Source organism: Caretta caretta, chromosome 3 (genome assembly GCF_965140235.1).
Source record: "Caretta caretta isolate rCarCar2 chromosome 3, rCarCar1.hap1, whole genome shotgun sequence".
In the NCBI taxonomy this organism is placed as follows: Eukaryota; Metazoa; Chordata; order Testudines; family Cheloniidae; genus Caretta; species Caretta caretta.
In genome coordinates, this window is record NC_134208.1 from 150,080,860 (window position 1) to 150,103,244 (window position 22,385).

A 22,385-nucleotide genomic window follows, 5' to 3' on the forward strand; every position below is an offset into this window, starting at 1 on the left:
ACTGGGCCCAACAAGTATTTTCCCCTCCAGGGAAGAAGTGTGTGAGTGAGGAGACAGAGCCCTGGCTTCCTCTTACTCTTATGCCCCTACTCCTTTGCTTCCCTTCCTTCCCGTTGTGATAGGTGGGGAGCCCTCCCTCTGAATGCAGGGGAAGCAGTTTTGTTTTCAGCAAGACAACTTGGCTTTCCCCTGAGCAGGGTACACAGAGCTGCATGGGTTCTGGCTGGGACGTTACAGCTCCTCCTACCCCAAGATTAAAAAAAAAGTTTGGTTAAAAACAGCCACCCTCCCTAAGACAAGTGTCCTAGTCAAAACGAGCCTCACCAGTTCCCACAGCAATGCCACTGAGGGGCAAAGGCAGAACAGCACATAACCCTTCCTATTGTTTGTGGAACATAGCTCGTTAGCGTCATCACACGTCTGTCTAGAATGCTAGACAGTGTTTGTAAAAATATATTCAAAGCCTCGGCTGCGTCAATAAGCAGAGAAAAGTTTCGGACCTGCAACAAACAACATTCTCCCCTCCCCAACCTCTGCATACCCTGTTTAGCCCACCATTCAGGAAAAGCCTGAAATAGCAGCACGGCCTGAAGGTCAGATCTGGAACGGGCCACTTTGCTTGGAAGATGCTGCGCTGTTTCACTGTGGGGACAAAAGGCTGTTGCTTGGGCTCACTCCCCCTCAATGGTCTTGGCTTGAGCTTATTACTGGAATGCTTTCCAAAACCTGGATGGCACCACAGGAATCATAACCGGGTCTCAAGAACTTTGGGGGTCCAAATTCAGAGGCAAGTTGCCTCCATGAAGCCACATCAGATCCAGTTACTACCCCACATTAACCCACATGCCAGGATGACATCACAATGCAAAGCACGTGTTTTGCAGTCACACATTAGAGAAGTTACCAACCCGCTTAGGATGTTGTTAATGAAGAATTTGTTCTGCTAGTAAGGTTGACACAATCCTCTGGAAAATTATGGCTGAAAAATATCCTACACCACAAATTTGGAACAGAGACAAGACAGAAATACAGGTGACTGGGTGAGCGAGAGTTCTCACTACCACTCACAAATACTCCATAAGCAATAAATTCATGTTACCTAAAGATTTGATTTTCCTCTACAGGTGGAAACAAAATATTGCCAAAGCTGTTGTTATCTAACGGTCCAAAACAATACTCACTTAAGGCAGCCCAGTTTACATTGTTTGTAGAATGCCCCATTATATATAATCTTTAGGTTCCAGGTCAAAGCTGATTTCTAGCCATAGCAAGTGCCTCAAACTCTCCCCAACTCCATTTTCACTGGGGATCAGCAAAGATAAGCACCTCACTTATCACCTCACTCACCTCAAAGATAAGCTACATTGATGCAATCAAAATGTTTGGACTGAGAGAAAAAGTTTGCCCTAAATTCATGACTGTCTAATGCAAAACTCACATGTGATGACACCTGAACTAATTAGGTATTAGTAAATGAGCTCAATGAGCTTTACCTATTTACCAGGACACCAAAACAAGTTATAAGCAACAGGGTTCACTTACTCAGAACTTTGAGGATTAGCACTTGTTCTACAGACCCAGGACAATCCAGAATCTAACTATGGGTGAGGACAAGTTCATCCCACCTGTAAACTCATTCAAGTCAGTGGAGGTACACCAGGCATGAATTTGGCCCAATATGTACAATCTTCCTCTAGAACATGGCATCTGGTATGTAATGCATTAACTCTTCCCTCCTGCTTCAAAAAAACTGTTCTGTATACACTGGTTTCTCAACTCTGTTCATAACACAACCCACATTTTTAATACCCACACACAGTCTCTGTATCTCCCGTCACAGTCACATAACATCCAAACTGCAACTACCATTGCTCACCTGGAGAGGAAACATTTAGACCAGTAGTGAACATGGCTTGAGTTTTTTAATGCCATTTAGCAGCTGGAAACAAAGAAGGCCCGAACACCATGTGACAACTCGCCTCAGACTGCTAGTGGTCCATAGGCTACTGTAGTATGCCTATCATAGACTGCCAATTGATTTCATTGGTAAGAATAGTAGCCAATATAGTGGAATATGTATAATTCCCTGTTTTAGTTATTTTATTGTAAGAAAAAATAATTGAAAAGGTTATATAAAGAAAAACATTATTCTGAGACTAATTCCAGGAGATGAATTTTCAGGCCAGTCTGTGAGAGGTAGGAACTATGCTGAAATCACATCTGAGTGTAATCAGCCACACCTGGGGGTAATCAGCATGGTTCCCTATGGACAGGTGTCAACAGCACATAATCCAGCAGCACTGCTGCGATGGAGGAGTGAAGTCACATGGAAACCCTTGACCACACTGTGTGAAGGAGCCAGTGAGAAATCTCCTTAGGGATCCAACTGCCAGGTAGGGCCTAGGCCTTGACACCACGCTGTCTGTTACATTTTCTTACCCCTCCCACAATCATGAATTAATATCATATGGCCACAGCTGCCCAATGAGGAAAGACATTTCATTTCAAAGGCTACAGTGGTAAATAAGGGCATGTGATAGGCTAATCCACATCTGGGGATTTCTCTTCCAAGGAGTTTGACTGGTGAAAGGTTTTCAGACGGGCAATTTCCTGGTTAGCCTTCAGGGCTTGGTTAATGAGGTACTCGCTCTCTTGCCCCACCTCTGCCAGCCGCAGGTCAAATTCAGTCACGGTCTTGTTATCTGACATTCCTTCCAGCAGCTGCTTCCCACCATCCTGGAATCAGAAAGGAGATGGATGTGAAGTGCAGACCAGGGCAGGCTTGCTGCTTCATGTCCCCCAATCCCCAGAGTGCCTTTCACTGGCACTCACCTACTTCCTGCAAGTGGAGTAGGGGAGAAAGGAGCATGTGCATTTCCATCTCACATGTCCAAAGTAGGAGTACATGACAATAAGCAAAACATGGGGTATCTTATTTCTCGGCAAGACTGAAACGTTACTGGCAGGAAAACAGAAAGGGAGTGTAACCTTATGCAGTGCACACACTAATGGCTCCCTCTGGTTATCATGTCAGCAGTTCTCAGGCTCATGGCTGGTTAAGACTGAGATGATAACCTGACAGAGCCATGCCGGTGTGTCTGGTCACCCATTCATCAGCTCACTGCTAGTTAATGTCAACACCAGCACAATTAGATATACCATTCCTACTCCAGCAAATGTCAAGAGAGGTCCACTCAGATAGCCTCCTTTTCAGAAACCATCTCCTGGGGACATCGGTGGTGAGGCAGAGCCTCCCACACAACTGAAGTTCAATCCACTGAGGAAATTCAAGCTGCGATGGAAAATTTGGCAGAGATCTTAGGAGTTCTAGAGCTTTGGGAGGCAGCTCACCTTGGTACCATTACCTACCTCACCTGTCAACACACTCCAGGGATTGGACCAACAGACGTTTCCTGGAGGTGTTGAATCTTAGCTATTGTCAATCAATATCTATCAGATACCAAATGAACATGCTGCTCCTACTAGGGTGACCAAATAGCCAGTGTAAAAATTCAGGATGGGGGTGGGGGGATAATATGTGCCTATATAAGAAAAAGCCCCCAAAATTGGGACTGTCCCTATAAAATCAGGACATCTGGTCACCCTAGCTCCTACCCTCTGTGACCACTCCTCCTGCCCCCAGCCTCCCACTGCCTTTGACCTGCCTGAGAGAGGGCAGGAAGTGGGAAAGGAAAGGAAGGAGTCTACCTTTGAAATCAACAGGAATGCAGGTACATAACCAAGGCCTGAGTTTGGTGTGTCTCTAGTGGTTCGACCAGGGGCCTGGGAGTCACAACTCCTCGCTTGGAGTCCCATGTTGGGAGGGAAGTGTATCTAATGGTTACAACAGGGGGCTGGGAGTTAGGACTCCTTGGTTCCATTTCCAGCTCTACCACTGAACACTGTGACACCTCAGGCAAGTCACTTTCTCTGCCTGTGCCTCTGTTTCCTCCTCTGTAAAATGGAGACAATAATACTGACACACTTCTCAGGGTGTTCTAGGGCTTCACTAATGAACATCTGCAAAGTGCTTTGAGACCCTTGGATGGAAGGTGCTAAGCATTAGGGTTATTATTTCCAAAGATAAACCTCAACCCTTTAGAACACCCTTTTCTCCTTCTATTATTATGTTCTAGCTCTTTCCTAGAGGCTAATAAGAATTAGAACCAATAAAATGCTTGCTGTCTTCAAAACTCTTTAAAAACATTGGCTAATAAATTGTCAGCTCCCCCATGAGCTGGGCAGACAGGTACAGTAGGTTTTACTATTTCCATTTTACCAATGGGGAAACTGAGGCACAGAGCTTAGAGGCCATTTTCAAACATGGATGCCTAGATTTAGGATTCTTTGTTCACATGTAAAAAACTAAATAGAAGTGACCTGATTTTCAGAGAAGCTGAGCACCACCAGTGACTTCGATGAGATTTGTGAGCCCACCAGTTTTGAAAATCAGGCCACTTGGATTTAAGAGTTGAATATTAGGCACACGGATATGAAAACTTTGGCCAAAGCCACATGGTGACTCAGTAGCAGAGCAGAGACTTACATAAATTCAGCAAGTGAGCCAGTTTTCTAACAACGCTGATCTATCGATACCAGCGGGAGATTATAAGGGTGATGCCTTCGTACCATGATGAAGCCATGATGGTCTCAGAAATGTTCCCTGAATTTCCTGGGCCTCTCTTTAACTTGGGAACAAAACTCTCAATTTCCTAAAGGCCAAATTCACAAAATACAAGATTCAACTTGAGGGTCTCATTATATATAAAGAGTGCAGGGAGTGTGAAACAATGTGGGATTCCTTTTTTAAGTGATATTTGCTGTAACCTCAGCTTCTCTGCTGCCAATAATTTATAATAATCAAAGCAAGATCACCTTGGTAGTGTGTGAGGTGGAGCTAAATTTGGCTCCTTGGTGAGGGGCAGCAGTCCGCAGACCAAAGAAGCTCTGCATCTGCTTTATGTCAAATCATCCAGACAGATGCTTAAGTTGGACTGCACTAGCTGCTGTAGTGGTAGTAGACGGAAGCAATTTCTCTTTTAGGCAGGAAAGCTGCTTACCAGCCCTATGTGGTTGCATGCAAGGTTGATGCTAGTCAGAGCTGTGTTCTGAGCAAGGACCTGGGAGAAAAGCGTAGCTGTCGGCTCTGACAACTCATTGCCTCCCAGATGGATAGATGTCAAGGTGGCATTAGTCAGCAGGGCATGGCCTATTGCCTGGCCACCCTCATCCTCAATGCAGTTGATGCGCAGGTTCAGAGAGGTCAGCGTAGAATTCTTGGCTAGGGCATGAGCAATAGCCTGGGCTCCTGGGGCCCGGATCCGGTTATTACACAGGTTGAGAATTTCTAGCTTGCTGTGGTTGATCAGTTTGCCAATGGCTCGTGCTCCCCGGTCCCTGATTAGATTGTGGGACAAGTCCAGCTCCACCAAGCATGGGTGATCTAACAAATTCCGTATCAGCATCCGGCTCTTTTCGTCATCCACTTTGCTCCGGCACAGCTTGAAGACCTGTGGAAGAAAAATATGGTCATGCTTGTTGGCACAGCAACTACCATCATTTTGGGAGGGATTTTGAAAAAGCCTAAATGAGTTAGGTGCCCAAATTCAACTGAAAGTCAAAGGGAATTGGGCACCTAACCTCCCTAGAGAGCAATGCCAAATCCATCTTAACTTCAAATTTAACAGCCACTGTTTGACCTCTAACTGAAATATAACAGTTACATGTTTGCAAGGTTCCCTAGTGGGGGCAGTCACAAAAGGGCCCCACAATGGGATCTCTGTGGCCATAGAAGAGCTCATTGCACCTAATGGTGGAAGGCAGTTGCAGAACCTGTCAATCCATCCAGAGAGTGAGGGGTCAGATTATTCTGCCTTTTCTCTGAATTGTGATGTGTCAATTAGTTACACTCCGGAATTAGTTAACTCTAGAATAGGGTTCCCAGGGAGGCTGTGGAATCCCCGTCATTGGAGGTTTTCAGAAGAGGTTGGACAAACACCTGTCAGGGATGGCTTAAGTTTACTTGGTCCTGCCTCAGCACAGGGGACTGGACTTGACTTCTTGAGGTTCCTCCCAGCCCTACCTGTCTATGATTTTGTGGGGCAGAATCTCTGTACTGGAATAACCACGGAGTTGAGGGTTACACTATTGTCCAGAGAGAAGCATCCTCCGTGCTGGGAGTTCTAACATCTCCCCACGGTGTTTTGGGGTGTCTGTGCTGCTGTGTGACGTCCTGTCACATTTTTATCCTTAAGTAACATATTGCATGTATTTGCTCGTGAAAGTTAAGAGACTGGCCTAACAAAGAACTGGCTCCCTTTGCTTATCCCCATCCAGGATTGTGCAGGAAGGTGCAGCAGGACTGCTCCTTCCCTCCTGATCTACAGAGAACACATTTTATATGGGGGGAGGGGGTTGCTCACGTTAGTAAGACACAGGCCTTACTGAACCTCACACAACACATGATAACAAACAGCACCTAGCAGGATATTAAATTACAGGCCACCAAGTTAGTATCATTTCAAACATGAAGTTAGATAGGCACTGCAAAGGGGAAAGGCCCTGCCCTTAGCTAGCAGACAGCCTGGCTTGAGGGGGAAAGGACGCTTCACATCTTGACTTTCCACTCACTTGGCCAAATTCAAACCTGGTGCAGGCAGCCCTATCAATTTCAACAAATACAGACTTGCTTATACCCGCTCTTAATGTTTCCCATTGTGTGGCATCAAATGCATTTCAAATACTCTACCAGTTTTTGTGATTTGGCTTTGGCCCCTACATGTTACAGTGAATTGCATCCTATGAATATACTTAGGCACCAAATTAGAAAATTTGCCTAAGATGGTCAAATTATTTGAGTCAAACATTTGGAAGCCATCCACTGGACTGGGCAGACTAATGGTGAGCAGCAGGTAAAACTGGTCTCTTGGCTCTTTGCAAGGGTACTCTGTCCCTGTTTTAGTTTATCCTTTAAAATATAAATGTTAAAAAATCAGTTTGGGCAAGTTACTTTCAAGGTGTGGCACTTCTTGAAAGCATTGGCCAGAGAGCAACAGTCCTGATACGTAAAGTCAAAGAGGCTCCACTCGAAGTTCATGCCACAGTCTTTCACACCATACGTCAGATGCAGCTCTTCTAGGTGAGAGAGGGCAGCAGTGAGCACTCCTAGGTCATAGTGATGCATGCAGAATTCATCGACCCCAACATCACTCCCAGAATCGGACATGTCATCCTCTTCCTTATTCTGATCCAGCTTCACTGGTGGGAGGAACTGATCGATTTCCAGCTTCCTCACATACTCCTTGCAAAGTGGGATGACCTCCAGGACTTGACTGGGGTCGGTTGCGTTAGGGATGAAGTACTTCAGGATGTTCTCCAGGTGGCGTTCAAAGAACATCCGCTTCCAGCTGCCCCCGTAGCGGGAGACATCACACACCGCCCATCGCTCAGTACAGCACCTCTTCCAGTAGCCTTCGTCACTGATCAGGTTGGCGGTCACTGTGAGGGGCAGGCCTGTGGAAATCCTGTCCAGCACCTTCCTTTGGTGCTCTGGCCGGAGATAGTCCACAACAGGATTCTCTGTAGGGAATAATGAAGAGGAGAAGTTACTCCCAAAAAGCATTCTGAATCTGAGGGGCGGGTATGTTCACTAATCCAGTCCCCCTAGAAATATTATGGTGAGTAATATTTTAACCCAGACCTATTGACATAAGTTTTTTACCATTTGGCAATCATTGATTTTATATGCTGTTTGGGAATAGCATCTGTTAATTGTGCTCCCTTCTGCTACTCCCATAGTACCACACCAAAAAAATATTGTCGGTCCTACATAAACTGTGGATAGTGATTTTGTATTTTTATTTTTAGGTGGTGGACTTCTTGTTGTCTAAATAGATATTTAATGGAAAATTCTTCTCTAGTACACCAAGGTAAATCCAGAATAACATCACTAATGTGAATGGAGTTGCTCTGGATTTACACCAGTATATGTGACAGCAGAATTTGGCTCATTGTTTAGAGAACTTCCCCATAGGATGATAACCTTTTAAAGGAGAAAATTTTGGGTCTGGGTTCTTTAGATGTTCTTTATAAAACTTCTCTTGGCTTTGCACCATTGTATATTCTACTAAAAGTTACCCACTTTTTGCCCACCAAGCACTCTCTATCTCCTCCTTCAAACCTACCTTATTCAGAAAAATGTTCCCTTCTCCTCCAGTAATCTCTCTTCAACCCTCTGCCTTGAACTTCTGTCCTATCTCTCATCTCATCTCACTGACACTGGAAGCTCTCTGGGGACAGGGAATTTCTATAGTGCCATATACACTTACAGCACTATATACCTGATTTTTATTAATTATCATCACCATGATGGAATCATAGAGACTAAAAACAGAGAGACCTGTCTGCACATGGAAAATCTTATTCTGAGAAGCAAAGCTGGGTTCCTACTTTCTCTCTCTACTAAAGATATCTACATAAGAAGAGCGCTGTGGCTTTGCTCGGAGACTTCTTCCAGTATTCCCTCCATTTCCTCCCACACTCTAACATGCTTACATTGCAGTGACCCTCTCTTAGTCAAACCCTTTCTGAGGCCTTCAATACCACTTTTCCGAGTCGGGCAGAGAGCATCACTGAAGTTATTGACATAAACTGTGAAAGTATAGATCATTGTTGCAACCAGGGTCCTATGGTTGCACCAGTTCTTGTCCAGAGAAGGCCAAGAGGGATGTCTATGGAAAGGTTGTAGTTTGCTGGTTATGATTATGCTGTCTGTATGTGTCAAGGTTCCTTCCCCACTCTGAACGCTAGGGTACAGATGTGGGGACCTGCATGAAAACCTCCTAAACTTACTTTTGCCAGCTTAGGTTAAAACTTCCCCAAGGTACAGACTATTTTACCCTTTGCCCTTGGACTTTCGCTGCCACCACCAAACGTCTAACACTGGTATTATTATTATTAGGAAACAGTTTGTTTGGAAATGTCTGTCCCCGCAAAATCCTCCCAAATCTTACTCCCTTTTTTCTGGGGAAGGTTGATAAAAATCCTCACCAATTTGCATAGGTGACCACAGACCCAAACCCTTGAATCTTAAGAACAATGAAAAAAGCATTCAGTTTCTTAAAAGAAGAATTTTAATAGAAGAAAAAGTAAAAAAAGAATCACCTCTGTAAAATCAGGATGGTAAATACCTTACAGGGTAATTAGATTCAAAACATAGAGAATCCCTCTAGGCAAAACCTTAAGTTACAAAAAGACACAAAAACAGGAATATCCATTCCATTCAGCACAGCTTATTTTCTCAGCCATTTAAACAAACAGAATCTAATGCATATCTAGCTAGATTACTTACTAAGTTCTAAGACTCCATTCCTGTTCTGTCCCCAGCAAAAGCATCACACAGACAGACCCAGACCCTTTGTTTCTCCCCCCCCTCCAGCTTTGAAAGTATCTTGTCTCCTCATTGGTCATTGTGGTCAGGTGCCAGCGAGGTTATCCTAGCTTCTTAACCCTTTACAGGTGAAAGGGTTTTTCCTCTGCCCAGGAGGGATTTTAAAGGTGTTTACCCTTCCCTTTATATTTATGACAGTATGTGTTCATCATTTTTGTGTCTGAAGTTATGAATATTGGCTATGTACTTGTTTGATTCTAAGTAGCCTCAGTGAAGCATTTGGTCAGCTTCCTGAGAAAGGACTATTCTCAGTAAGTGCCCCATCAAGAAACACTTAACTATCAGTGGACTTTGGGAGATGCCAATCCACATCTCAGCTTTCTTGGGAACGTTCAAACTAACATGTAAACTAAGGCATCGGCCTGCAAAAAGAGGAATCATCCATAGACATGTGACTTGCCAAGGTGGCTACAGACTTCATCTTGTTGTTGTGATTTTGCACAGGCAAACAAAGGGGTTTCCACCCACGACAGGGAATATAAAAGGCCGTGGAAACCCCTCCAGTTTGTCTTCAGCTGGCTCAAAAGATAGCCTCTCCACTCCAAAGAGATGCCTGAAAGAAACTGGAACAAAGGATAGTAACTACGGGGGCGTGAATGATTGCTGGACCCAGACTAGGAAGGACTCTAGTCTGTGAAAGAAGCTTATTGGAACATCTCTGAGGGTGAGATTTACTTGCATTTAGTTTCCTACTGTATTAGGCTTCGACTTGTGTGTTTTTATTTTATTTTGCTTGGTAATTTACTTTGTTCTGTCTGTTATTATTGGAACCATCCTCTACTTTTTATATTTAATAAAATTACTTTTTACTTATTAATTAAACCAGAGCAAGTAATTAATACCTGGGGGAGCAAACAGCTGTGCATATCTCTCTATCAGTGTTATAAAGGGCGAACAATTTATGAGTTTACCCTGTATAAGCTTTATACAGAGTAAAATGAATTTATTTGGGGTTTGGCTCCCATTGGGAACTGGATATCTGGGTGTTAGAGACAGGAGCACTTCTTAAGCTGTTTTCAGTTAAGTCTGCAGCTTGCGGGGAACGTGGTTCAGACCTGGGTCTGTGTTTGTAGCAGGTTGGCGTGTCTGACTCAACAAGACAGGGTACTGAAGTCCCAAGTTGCCAGGGAAAATGGGCTCAGAGGTAGTCTCAGCACATCAGGTGGCAGTCCCAAGGTGGTTTCTGTGACCCAATCCGTCACAATCACTGAGGATCCAAGGAAGTTACTCCTTTTCCAAAAAGAAAAGGAGTACTTGTAGCACCTTAGAGACTAACCAATTTATTTGAGCATGAGCTTTCGTGAGCTGCACCTTAGAGACTAACCAATTTATTTGAGCATGAGCTGTAGCTCACGAAAGCTCATGCTCAAATAAATTGGTTAGTCTCTAAGGTGCTACAAGTACTCCTTTTCTTTTTGCGAATACAGACTAACACGGCTGTTACTCTGACTCCTTTTCCAGACTCACTGGGCTCCCAGATCCAGGCAGCTTAGGACCCAAACTCTGAACCCTAACCTGGCAGCATGCTAGACTAGCAGCCTTGCTATTTCTTAGCAATTCATCTGGTCCAGATGCACACTCTCCACCTGAGGATGTCACCATTCTTGGGTTGTAACATCACAGCTGATTGCTGTGGAAATGTTAGTGAAATCATAAGTTTATATCCCACACCCTTCATACATTACTTGTATTCTTCAACTGGGGCAGGGAATAGTTCTACCTGTCTGTACAGCACCCAGCACAATGGGACCCATCCTGACCAGGCCCCTGGATGGTACTGTAATGTGTGAGATGACAAAGAGCAGAGAAATCTGACTTCAGTGGTCAAGGTAAAAGCTGATATAGTGAGTCCAAGCAGGGCATGGAGGGAAACTGAAGAGCAGCCTGACAGATATGATGGGCTGAGTTCAGGGCAGCTTCCCACTCTGCACAGTAATCCCAGTGCGCCAAATTCATCGCCCATGTAACTCAATGGAAGCCAATGGAGTTACATAGACACGTCTAGCTATTGAGCAGCAGGAGAGATTTTTTCCTCTGCCCACTCTCTTTCCCTTTCTTTGACACTCAGCAGGACGGAGAACACAGTGTGAGCCGGCTCCACAACCCAAGGTAGAACAATGCAGTCCGTAGGACTGCTGTGGGGAAGGGACCATGGCTTACTTTCAAAGTTGCTGACGATGTGCTGGAGGCAGAGCTCACTGAGTTGTGGAACAATGGCCAGGGACCACTCAGGATCCTCAGCAATGATCCGTCGCATACGTCGGGGGTTGGCTGCAGGGTTCACCACTGATGTTTTCAATGTGGGAGAGGCCACATTCATGTCTCCAGAAACTGGCTCCTGCATCCTCACATGCTAAGCTGACCCTACCCCCGTAGACGAAACAGAAGGAAAGTCTGCATCAGGACAGTATCACCAGCACATTTCCAGCCATCGTTCCTGGTGGAAAAAAAAAAAGTTTAAGAAAGGGCCAATAATTGGAGCCTCTCACTGGTACTAATAAAAACAACAAAAACAAAATGTTGGCACTCCCATGACATCACTCTGCACACTTTGGATACCCTTTTCTGCTACCCTTTGTCTGTCTTGTCTATTTTAGATTGTAAGCTCTTCAGGGCAGGGACTTTCTATTGCTCTTATGTTTATACAGCACCTAGCACAATGGGGGCATTGTGTAATAAACATAATAAATAATACAATGGTATTGCTATAAAGAGCTATTAACGCTTTAGAGGTTAAAGCTCATTGCAACTGTATTAATTTATATCTGCAATTTTTTTCACTGCCCTTCCCCATTGCCTTCTATCTGAGGATTTCAGTGCTCTTTACGAACATTTGTTAACTGGAGCTTCAACACCCTGTGAGAGGAGTCAGTGTGATGGGGCAGACAGGCCCCATATTAGCAACGAGGAGGTAAAGGAGAGCCTGTGGACCTAGTTGACCTCACCCTGCTATACCTGCAGCCAATGTCAGTCTTTCTGGGCCTGTTATCCCATCCATCAAATGGAACTGGAACAGAATAGACTGCCAGTGCCCTCCTCTACCCACTATGTCTCTAAAGACCAACACTCTCTTTTTTTTCCTTTTGAGGGTCAAATTTGCCAGTTTCCTTTTCCCTATCCCCCCATAGCTCTCAGCCTTGTAAAGAGTAATGCAGAAACTCCCGGTGGGGGACATGACAAAGAACAGACTAGGAAACAAGGTACCTTCATTTCTCTAAGATAGATACTCCTGTCTCCCTTTCCTGATTCAGCATTGCCAATGGCCGTAATTTATACTAATGGACGATTTAGATTTGTGGGGGTCTGAGACAAGTGACATACCTTCTAATCAGGAGCTGAGAGGTAGGTCCAGATCTTTATTTACACTTTGGAGCCCAGTTTGACATGGAACTTAAGGCTACTCTAGAAATGAGCACTAGATCATGACAAGATGTTCATCCAAAAAGACCCTCCAATAATACCCTACAAAGAAGCCTGCAGCCATGTAAAATCGTACGCCCCAATGTCCCTCCCCACACCTCTCTGCTGAGCCTCGCTTTGATTCCATGCATCATTTTCCCTTAAAGGGAGAGAAGCAGATGCTGCTACACAGATCAAGCTCATTATTTCTTTCCCCTTTGTGAGACTGCTCCATCTTCCTTTATAGCACTGATATGTGCTGGCTCAGCCAGTTCTAGTCCCTGTTTCTTTGAAACCTTTGTAGTAGGTTTTGACAGTCCTCTGATCCCCCAAACTGTCTGTGGACATTATTATAAAACAACCTGCTAAGAAGGAAGAGAGAAGCTCTATGAAATGCTAAGAAGAACTAGAGAAGCAAAGAGAAATGATTTGTGTTGTATTGCAGAGACAGTCAGCAAAAGCTTCTTCATATGTATTCACAGCACACAGCAGGTTCTACAGGACAGTGACCTGCTAATATGCTGGTGGGGAATCGGCGATGAGGGATAAGGTTATGGTAGATAGTTATTGGGCTTTAGACTCATAGACTTGAAGATCAGAAGGGACCATTGTGATCATCTAGTCTGACCTCTGCACATTGCGCTCCTGAAATAGACCCCAACCTCTGAGTTACTGAAGTCCTCCAATCATGGTTTAAAGACTTCAAAGTTACAGAAGATTCACCATTTACATTCGTTTAAACCTGAAAGTGACATGTGCCCCATGCTGCAGAGGAAGGCGAAAACCCCCAGGGTCTCTGCCAATCTGACCTGGGTGAAAATTCCTTCCCCACCTCCAAAATGGCAGTCAGACCCTGAGCATGTGGGCAAGACCCAGGCGAATACCTGGGAAAGAATTCTCTGTAGTAACTCAGAGCCCTCCCTATCTAGTGTCCCATCTCCAGTTGTTGGGGATTTTTGCTAATGGCAGTCGCTGATGGACCACATGCCATTGTAGGCAGTCCCATCATACCATCCCCTCCATAAACTTATCAAGCTGAGTCTTGAAGCCAGATAGGTTTTTTGCCACTGTTGTTCCCCTCGGAAGGCTGTTCCAGAACTGCACCCCTCTGATGGGTAGAAACCTTTGTCTAATTTCAAGCCTAAACTTGTTGATGGCCAGTTTACAGTGAAGGAGAGAAGACAGAGAGCAACCTAAGATGGTGGGGAGGTCAGGTTTTCTGGTATGGTGGGGGAATTAGCATAGGGATATCTATGGATGTGGCAGTGAAAAGGCTGAAAGGAGGAGGAACATACACCGAGGAGGAAGGGAAACCACACCAAAAGGGGGTGAGGGGAAATGGGGGGAGGCAACCAGAATATTCAGAAATGAAGAGTAAGAAGTATGTAACAGAACTATTTCTTCAACGAGCTCTGAATACAGAAAGGAAGTTTCCAAGGGTGTTCAGAGACAGCTAACCAGAATTGTGGGGAAAAAGAGAAGGGGCCAGATTCTCAGCTGGCATAAATCAGTGTAGCTCCATTGTCTGCAATGGATTTACACCACCTGCAAATCTGGCTTTAGGGACTAAAGAACTCAGGTGGCATTGCTATCTTATTGAAGAGGACACACTATTGGGACAAGTGACCTTTCTCTACCTACTGCTTTCTTAAAGGTGTCAGGTACTTCTACACTTCCCAAGCCAATTGCAGTTTCCTGTGGCTACTGACAGCTTTCCTTACATTCCTGGAGCAGTCCCAGAAAGGCTGGCACTTAGAAACTGAAGCACAGCATAGATGGCCTAGAGTTACTTCATGGTCATGTCCCAGAAAATGGTTTGAGTGTCAATTTACTAATGGCACAGTGACTATGTGGAATGATTTTAGAGACCAACTAAACAAAGCCACATTGCATATTCCATTTCCAGGGCAATGAAATTGGGGAAAGGTATAATTCCTAAATCCCTCATTAGGTAATATGAATCCTGCACTAATCAATAAATAGATCATTGTAATCTGTGAAGTTTGTAACCTAGAGTCTTACAGATATTTAAAAAACAAACTACACCATCCCCAAGATACCAGCACCATTCTCCCATGTGACCACATAACCAAATTGTTTTCACCCTTGTCCTCCCAATGCTACAGCACCTCCCTTAGCTTAGACTGCAAACTCCCTGTGACAGGAACACTGTTTTCCACTGAATGCATCCAATGAAGTGCGCTGTAGCTCACAAAAGCTTATGCTCAAATAAATTTGTTACTCTCTAAGGTGCCACAAGTCCTCCTTTTCTTTTTGCAGATACAGAATAACATGGCTGCTACTCTGAAACCTGTCTTTATTTGGTTTTGTAAAGCAAGGTAAGTAACTAAATAATAATCAGCCAAGAGTGACCAAATTGCAGCCTGTAGGCCAAATCAGGGGCGGTGGAATGGCAGGCGGTTAGCGCCCACACAGTGGAAATACTGTGGGGCCTGATCTATGTTTCCACCCCTGCGAGTCATTCCCTGTAAACTGTGTGCATGCATGCGGGGCAGAGGAGCTGAGGTAGCTGCTGTGGCGCTGAGGAGCAAGTCACTACTACACCCCATCCTCTCTCTCACACTCCAAGTATTCCCTGCTGCCACTCTGACCTCTCCCTACTCCCCATGCAGAAGCACCTCCACCCTCTCCCCTCATTCAAAGTAGCTTCTGCTGCCTCTGGGCCAAATGCAGTACATAAGTGCCCTCAGATTTAACAGAGCTGTGGCCTGTGGAATCTATGTCCCAGGATGCTATGTTCTGTTTTGATCTGAGTGGTGATGTGAATTAAATAGATCTTGGGTCAGTCTGCATTAGGAAAAGAGATTAAGGTTAGCTCGGGGTTAGGTAACACATGTCATCTAAATAAACCTAACCTCAGTCTCTTTTCCTAATCTAGACAAATCCCCCATGTGATGCTGCACAGTAGTAATCATACAGCCACTAGACTGGACCCCTATGTTTCTATCATTGGTTCGATACAAAATATGTTTCTCTCTGTTTCCAGTTCTCCATTGTTCCTACTTAGCATTCAGTGTGAACATGAATATAGCAGGAGCGAGGTTGTTATGGGATGATAATTATTCCACAAAGGTGTCTGAATCAACTCAAAGGCTCCAAGGTGTTGCAGAGTGCCAAGTCTGACACTGAGTCATTGATCACACTGAATCAGTTCACACAACCTTTGGCATGGTAATCATATACCCCTGCTCCTGTTCAATGGCATGGTTTTCTGGATGCTTGCAGTCCAGACACAAATCCCTTCGTGAAATGGCTTCTTTCGCTGATTTGGGCTCATGTACCCCTATATCTTGGCTTTAGGAATCTGAGACAGAAAACTATAGCTGATGTGGCAAACAAATTCCAGCAGCTGAGTTTGCGTCGCATATATTTAAACATTGGATGGATGGATGGATGGATACTAAAAAGCAAATTACAACTTCTTCACTGCAGAGGATGTGAGGGAGATTCCCACACCTGAGCCATTCTTTTTAGATGACAAATCAGAGGAACTGCCCTAGATTGAGGTGTCAGTAGAGGAGGTTTTGGAACAAATGTATAAGAATAATATGTCTCCAGGACCAGATGCTATTCAGCCAAGAATTCTGAAGGAGCTCAAATATGAAATTGTGGAACTCCGAACTGCGATATATAACCTATTGCATAAATCAGCCTCTGTAGCGGATGACTGGTGGATAACTAATGTAACGCTGATTTTTAAAAAAGGCTCCAGAGGTGATCCTGGCAATTACAGGCTAGTAAGCATAACCTCAGTACCAGGCAAATTGGTTGAAACTATAGTAAAGAACAGAACAATCAGACATATAGATGAACACATACGTTGGGGAAGAGTCAACATGGCTTTTGTAAAGGGAAATCATGCCTCACCAATCTATTAGAATTCTTTGAGGGTGTCAACAAACATGTGGTCAAGGATGATCCAATCGATATAGTGTACTTGGACCTCCAGAAAGCCTTTGATGATGTCCCTCATCAAAAGCTCATAAGCAAAGTAAGCAGTCATGGGATAAGAAGAAAGGTCCTCTCATGGACTGGTTAAAAGACAGGAAACAAAGAGTAGGAATAAATGGTCAGTTTTCACAGTGGACAGAGGTAAATAGCAGGGTTCCCCAAGGATCTGTACTGGTACCAGTGCTGTTCAACATATTGAGAAATGATCTGGAAAAGGGGGTAAACAGTGAGGTGGCAAAGTTTGCAGATGATACAAAATTAAGATAGTTAAGTCCTAAGCTGACAGTGAAGAAGTTACAAAGGGATCTCTCAAAACTGGGTGATTGGGCAACAAAATGGCAGATAAAATTCAATGTTCATAAAGTGAAAAGTAATGCACGTTGGAAAACATAATCCCAACTATGCACATAAAATGAATGGGTCTAAAATTAGCTGTTACCACTTAAGAAAGAGATCTTGGCGTCATTGTGGTTAGTTCTCTGAAAACACCTGCTCAAAGTACAATGGCTGTCAAAAAACTAACCGAACATTTGGAACATTTAGAAAAGGGATAGATAATAAGACAGAAAATATCGTGACACTGTATATATCCATGGTACACCCACAGCTTGAATACTGCATGCAGTTCTGGTCACCCCATGCTAAAAAAGATATACTAGAACTGGAAAAAGTTCAAAGAAGGGCAACAAATATGATTAGGGATATGGAACAGCTTCCATAGGAGGAGAAATTAAAAAGACTGGGACTGTTCATCTTAGAAAAGAGATCACTGAAGGGGGATATGATAGAGGTTTATAAAATCATCAACGGTGTGGAGAAAGTAAATAAGGAAGTGTCATTTACCCCTTCACATAACATAAGAACTAGGGGTCGCCCAATTAAAATTAATAGGCAGTACTTCTTCACACAACGCAGTTAGTCTGTGGAACTCATTGCCAGGGGACGTTGTGAAAGCCAAATATATAACTGTGTTCAAAAAAGAATTAGATAAGTTAATGGAGGGTAGGTCCCATCACAACATTATCGATAAGCCAAGAATAGTCAATAAAAGTAATGCATGCTCCTTTCCATCTACTCTACACTTAAATCACCTACAATACAAAGGTTTTATTAAATGATATGCAATGAAATTGGACAGGTAGTAAATTCCCAAGCTATTTTACTTATGCACAGATTAAGGCAATTTGCCTTTCTGCATAAAACTACTAAAAAGACCTATTTCCTCCGGTGGTAAATAATTCCACCCAATGATTCCAGGTTAGATTGCTATCATTCTAGCTTCTTCAAGGCATGAAGTAAGAAATAAGGAAGTCTGCTCAAAGAGAAAGGTTTCTGGCTTTTGTGCCTGATCCAGTGCCACTGAAGTCAACGTAAAGAATCCCATTGACTTCACAGGGCCCCCTGACAGCAATTAGTCAGTCCAAGAAATGGATTAAACATAAAGCCCCTGTCAGCACTAGAGCTCATAAAAGTATCTGAAACTATTTCAAGCAATTACAGCCCAACAGAGTTTGCACCCACATCTAAGTCCTGTCTACCCAGAATTTTAGGGAGTTTGCTCACCATTGCTCTAGCACTGTGGAACACTGGCTAAGCTGCAGGTGTTTTTACTATCCCAATATCTAGATCTGCTCTGAGCAGGACTGGATGACAGTAGTAAATACACCTAAGCTCTGTCTAGCATTCTCACCACTGCTACCACCGGTGAAACTCCACCAGTGGTGAATTATGGGAGCTATTTTTGCCAATGTATGTTATATTTGTATTAAGCAACTATGCTGTTGACTTCTAGGATGTAATGTGTATAGCACGGCTCTCAATTTTTTATACACTCACATGCACACCCATATATACTGCACAAAGAAAGCGTGCTAGCTACAGTCATGTTGGAAAACAGCTGTCAAGTTCAGATCTGGCAGAATTAGCTTTGCCATCCATTTGCTAACATGGTTATTTACATGAACAGAATAACAAACTATGCCAGGGACAAAATTATCTTCTATATCGCCTTTTACTTAAGGTGCCCTGAGTCATCACCAACGTATCAGACACTCCTCAGTGATGGAAGTCATTGTGTTTAAGAAGTAACACCTCAAGAAAGGTAGCTGCTTGGGAATTCACCACCACCTGTGACAACACTTGCCAGTCAGCAGTGGCAGGCACTGTCTTGTCAACCCTTGAAGGGGCACTTTATGTGGCAGTAATTGTGAGAAAGGTGACATCCAAGATGGAGTCAACAGAGAGGCAAGGAGAATATCCAGCCACTTCCAAAAACGTCAGTGCTTGCTCAATCAAGTCAAATCTAGCTCTAGCAACGTCCTGAACTAGCAATGACTTTATCCTCTTTCCTCTCCATCAAGCTGTTCTCTAGACTCCCAATAAAAGTTAATTGGTCACTTAATTTTAATAATTAATTAAAACAATACTTTGCCCTTCTTTAGCTCCTTCCATCCAAGGATCTCAATGTACTTTAACAATCAGTTAATTTAATCACCCATTGAGGTAGGCAAAATAATTTCCAGATTTTACAGTTGGGGGTAATGGGGTACAGCGAGGGGAAGTGACTTGCCTGGCTCATACAGGAAGCCCATGACAATACTACGAATAGAACTTATTTCTAAATTCCCAGGCCTTTGCTTTAACAACCAGAACATGATCCCTTCTCCTCACTAATGACTTGCTGGCATTCCTTTCTATATTGTAAATGTCAGGGTCCTTAAAGGTGAACTGAAGGGCTTTCTATCTGCCAAGATCTGACTTCAAGCCCTCACAGTTCTATTTCTCCTATAACTGCAGATAGCATTACTAGCACCAGAAGCTGAAAAATGCTATTTTAGGAGTTAGTGATGTGATCAGCTCCAGCAGAGGAAAAAAGAAACTGAGGGCCTCAATGCAGATTTTGGGAAGTAAGCAAAGGCAGAAATGATTTTCAAATCAAGTATTTTAAAAAGTATTCTCCCTAAGTTCTTACACTGAGCCTTCTCCATGGTATTGGAGTCCCAATTTGCAACAGAACCTCACTAATTTGTACTAATGACAGGCCCATGTGTGATTACCAAATGTTGAAAATTAAAGAGTAGGCAACCAAACACAATTTAAAGAAATCATACTTAAAGCATCACATAATATGCTTTATCATGTCTTTTGACAAGCATAATTTAGTACTGATTAATAAGAGTAATATGCCAGAGCATGCTAGCATACTGACTGTGGTATATTTTGTAAAAGAAATGAAGTCTTAGTAATAGACCTCACTACAGCATGACCTCTTCTGTTAAACACCCACTGAAAGTTGGGATGAGGGTTTTTTAAATGACAAGTATCGAGTTTGTGAATTAGCAGACTCTGTGAGGTTATTACTTATAGGCATTTGGCAGCGTGCTCCAGACAAATACAGGCAGTCCCTGTCCAAGGAGTTGACAGCACAAAGCCCCTGTATTTCCCTAAGTAGGTATAACCCGGGTAGGGAAGAAACTCCCTAAATTTCCTCTGTAAGGAATTGTTCAACTGGCCGAGGGAGAGAGCCGGGGGGGGCGGGCAGCCGCAACCAGCCCTGGCTCCCCTCCAGACCCACATGGATTTCTAGGCATTCACTGCAGGGTGGAGCCCTCTGCCACCAGCTCTAGGGCCCATTCCCTGACCAACTCGAGCTCGGGAAACCTCTGGGCTGGGGCAGGAAACCCCAGCCCCGGGGCGGGGCGGGGCGGGGCGGATCTGAGTGAGCGAGTACACCTGCTGCTCCTCCCCCCCGCCCCGAGTCTGGAGGCTCCCCGCTTCCGCCCCAGCCAGCCCCCGCCACCCCCGTGTGTGCGGGGAGGGGGGGGGGGGAGCTCTCCCCTCTGACCCTACCCTCTCACCGCCTCCCGGTGGGCGCCGCCTCGGGCTGCTCTGGCCTGGCAGGCCGGACCCGGCCGCGGTTGCTGGGGAAGCGGCCCGTTGTCAAGGGCGGGGCCGGGGGGGGGGGAGGATTCCGAGGGTGGAAGCGAGGCTGCCCCGCAGTGCCGCGGGCGGGGGCAGTCCCAGAGTTTGGGGGCTCACGTGCCCTGGCCGCCGCTGGCCCCCCCCCCCCCCAGTGCAGAGCCGCCCCAGAGCCACGCACAGGTCTGGTCAGCGGCCCCGCAGGCGGAGGGGTCACCCCCTCCCCCGCGCCCCAACATTTGCAGCAGTCAGCCGCCCCGGCGGCACAAGCCCTGGCTCAAGCCTCGGCTACACGCACAAGTTGCAAGGCTTAGTTAGGCAGGTTACGCTGTCCCGAGACAGCCAGAGCAATGCAGACCCCGAGTGTGGCTGGTGTAAAGGTGCTCACGGTGGTAATGGGGTTGTTAGAGGTACAAAAAACCTGAGATATCTGGGCTGATCCTGACCTTATGCACTGGCCAGCTGGCAGTGCCTGCAGAGCTCCCTGGCAGATTTCCTGGGACAACTTCCTCAAAAAAGGGAGGATCCTGGGAAAACCTGGACAGGTAGCAACCCTAACCAGTACAGCTATGCCCATTCAGGAAGGGGAATAAACTACACTAGTATAAGGTAGCTTTATATTAATATAAGTGTTCACACTAGGGGTATATTGGTACAACAATAGCAGTAAAACAAATTGCATCCCAAACCAACAGAGCTATACCTGTGTAAAAGCTGTGTGTAGACCAGGCCTTAGCCCTGGTCTACAGGACAAACTTATGTCAGTATAACTATGTTGCTCAGACAGGTGGAAAACCACACCCAGAGTGACACAGTTATACTGACTTAACTCCCAGTGTAAACAGTGCTATGTTGGCAGGAGGGCTTCTGTCAACCTAGCTTCTGCCTCTCGGGGAGGGATGGGGAGTACCTACACTGGCGGGAGAAGCTCTCCCATTGGTGTAGGTAGTGTCTTCACTAAGCATTACAGCAGCGCAACTGCACAGATCCAGCTGCAGTGCTGTAAGTGCAGACAAGCCCCGAGTCTCTAGAGACCCCTTCCACCCCATGCACAGATGACACTCAGCACTACTGTCAGGCTCCAGAGGAAACTGCATCCAGCTCTGAGCTGTTGTGGGTAATGTTTAGATGCTGGAGGTCTGATTGTCCATTGGCCTGGCCCTCGCATATTCATTACATCTGGCAAAGTGGGTGTAACACATTGCTGTTCGGATTTGGTAATGTTTGATAAGCACTTTGCACTGGTGTAAATGACTATGCAAGGTGCAGGGCAATGGAGAATCAGGCCTCAAGAGCTTGAGGGAGATGGGAGGGGAGGGAAGTGGAGTGGGAGGGAGTGGGATCTGGAAGAATCCCTCCCCCATCACCTCTCGGGTCCCAGTGAAGCCCAGACAGTTTACTCTGAAAATTGTCTCTGGAAAGGATCTGGATCCTGGGATGTTGATCTAAGTTCTTATGTGCAACAAGGAGCCTTCACCCCAGCAAGGCACTGGCCTACAGTAGCCCCCTCAGGGTGTTGGCCTAGAACCCACCTGAGACAATCAAAAAGCTAGCTGTGGTAACTGCTGCAGTTTTCCAGACATCCCAGAAAGATCTTTCTCTGGAGAGCTTAACAAACACTATACTCAGAAGGATGAATTCTTTGCTG

At 44.9% G+C, this 22,385-nt stretch overlaps 1 protein-coding gene across 2 annotated transcripts; it reads right to left on the bottom strand.

The window, feature by feature from the left end:
- Window positions 1-1,903: 1,903 nt before the first annotated feature.
- Window positions 1,904-20,756, bottom strand: DRC5 (dynein regulatory complex subunit 5). 2 transcript variants are annotated; one of them, XM_048843514.2, is made up of 5 exons: window positions 20,677-20,756; window positions 11,609-11,885; window positions 7,010-7,578; window positions 5,061-5,510; window positions 1,904-2,736 (listed from the first exon to the last, which is right to left on the bottom strand). In XM_048843514.2, the coding sequence occupies exons 2-5, from the start codon at window positions 11,790-11,792 to the stop codon at window positions 2,542-2,544; spliced, it is 1,398 nt and encodes a 465-aa protein (XP_048699471.2). In that variant the 5' UTR covers window positions 11,793-11,885; window positions 20,677-20,756; the 3' UTR covers window positions 1,904-2,541. The 2 variants fall into 2 exon arrangements, with proteins under 2 accessions (XP_048699471.2, XP_048699470.2); XM_048843513.2 differs by having other exon boundaries at window positions 20,669-20,749.
- Window positions 20,757-22,385: the final 1,629 nt, after the last annotated feature.

Excerpts from the sequence above, each read along its gene's own strand:
- DRC5 (XM_048843514.2), bottom strand. The coding sequence starts at position 11,792 with ATGCAGGAGCCAGTTTCTGGAGACATGAATGTGGCCTCTCCCACATTG. Across the intron at positions 5,511-7,009 it reads AGAAGTGCCACACCTTGAAA|GTCTTCAAGCTGTGCCGGAG; the intron begins GTAACTTGCCCA and ends TTTCTTCCACAG. Across the intron at positions 2,737-5,060 it reads CATGCAACCACATAGGGCTG|GATGGTGGGAAGCAGCTGCT; the intron begins GTAAGCAGCTTT and ends TTCTGATTCCAG.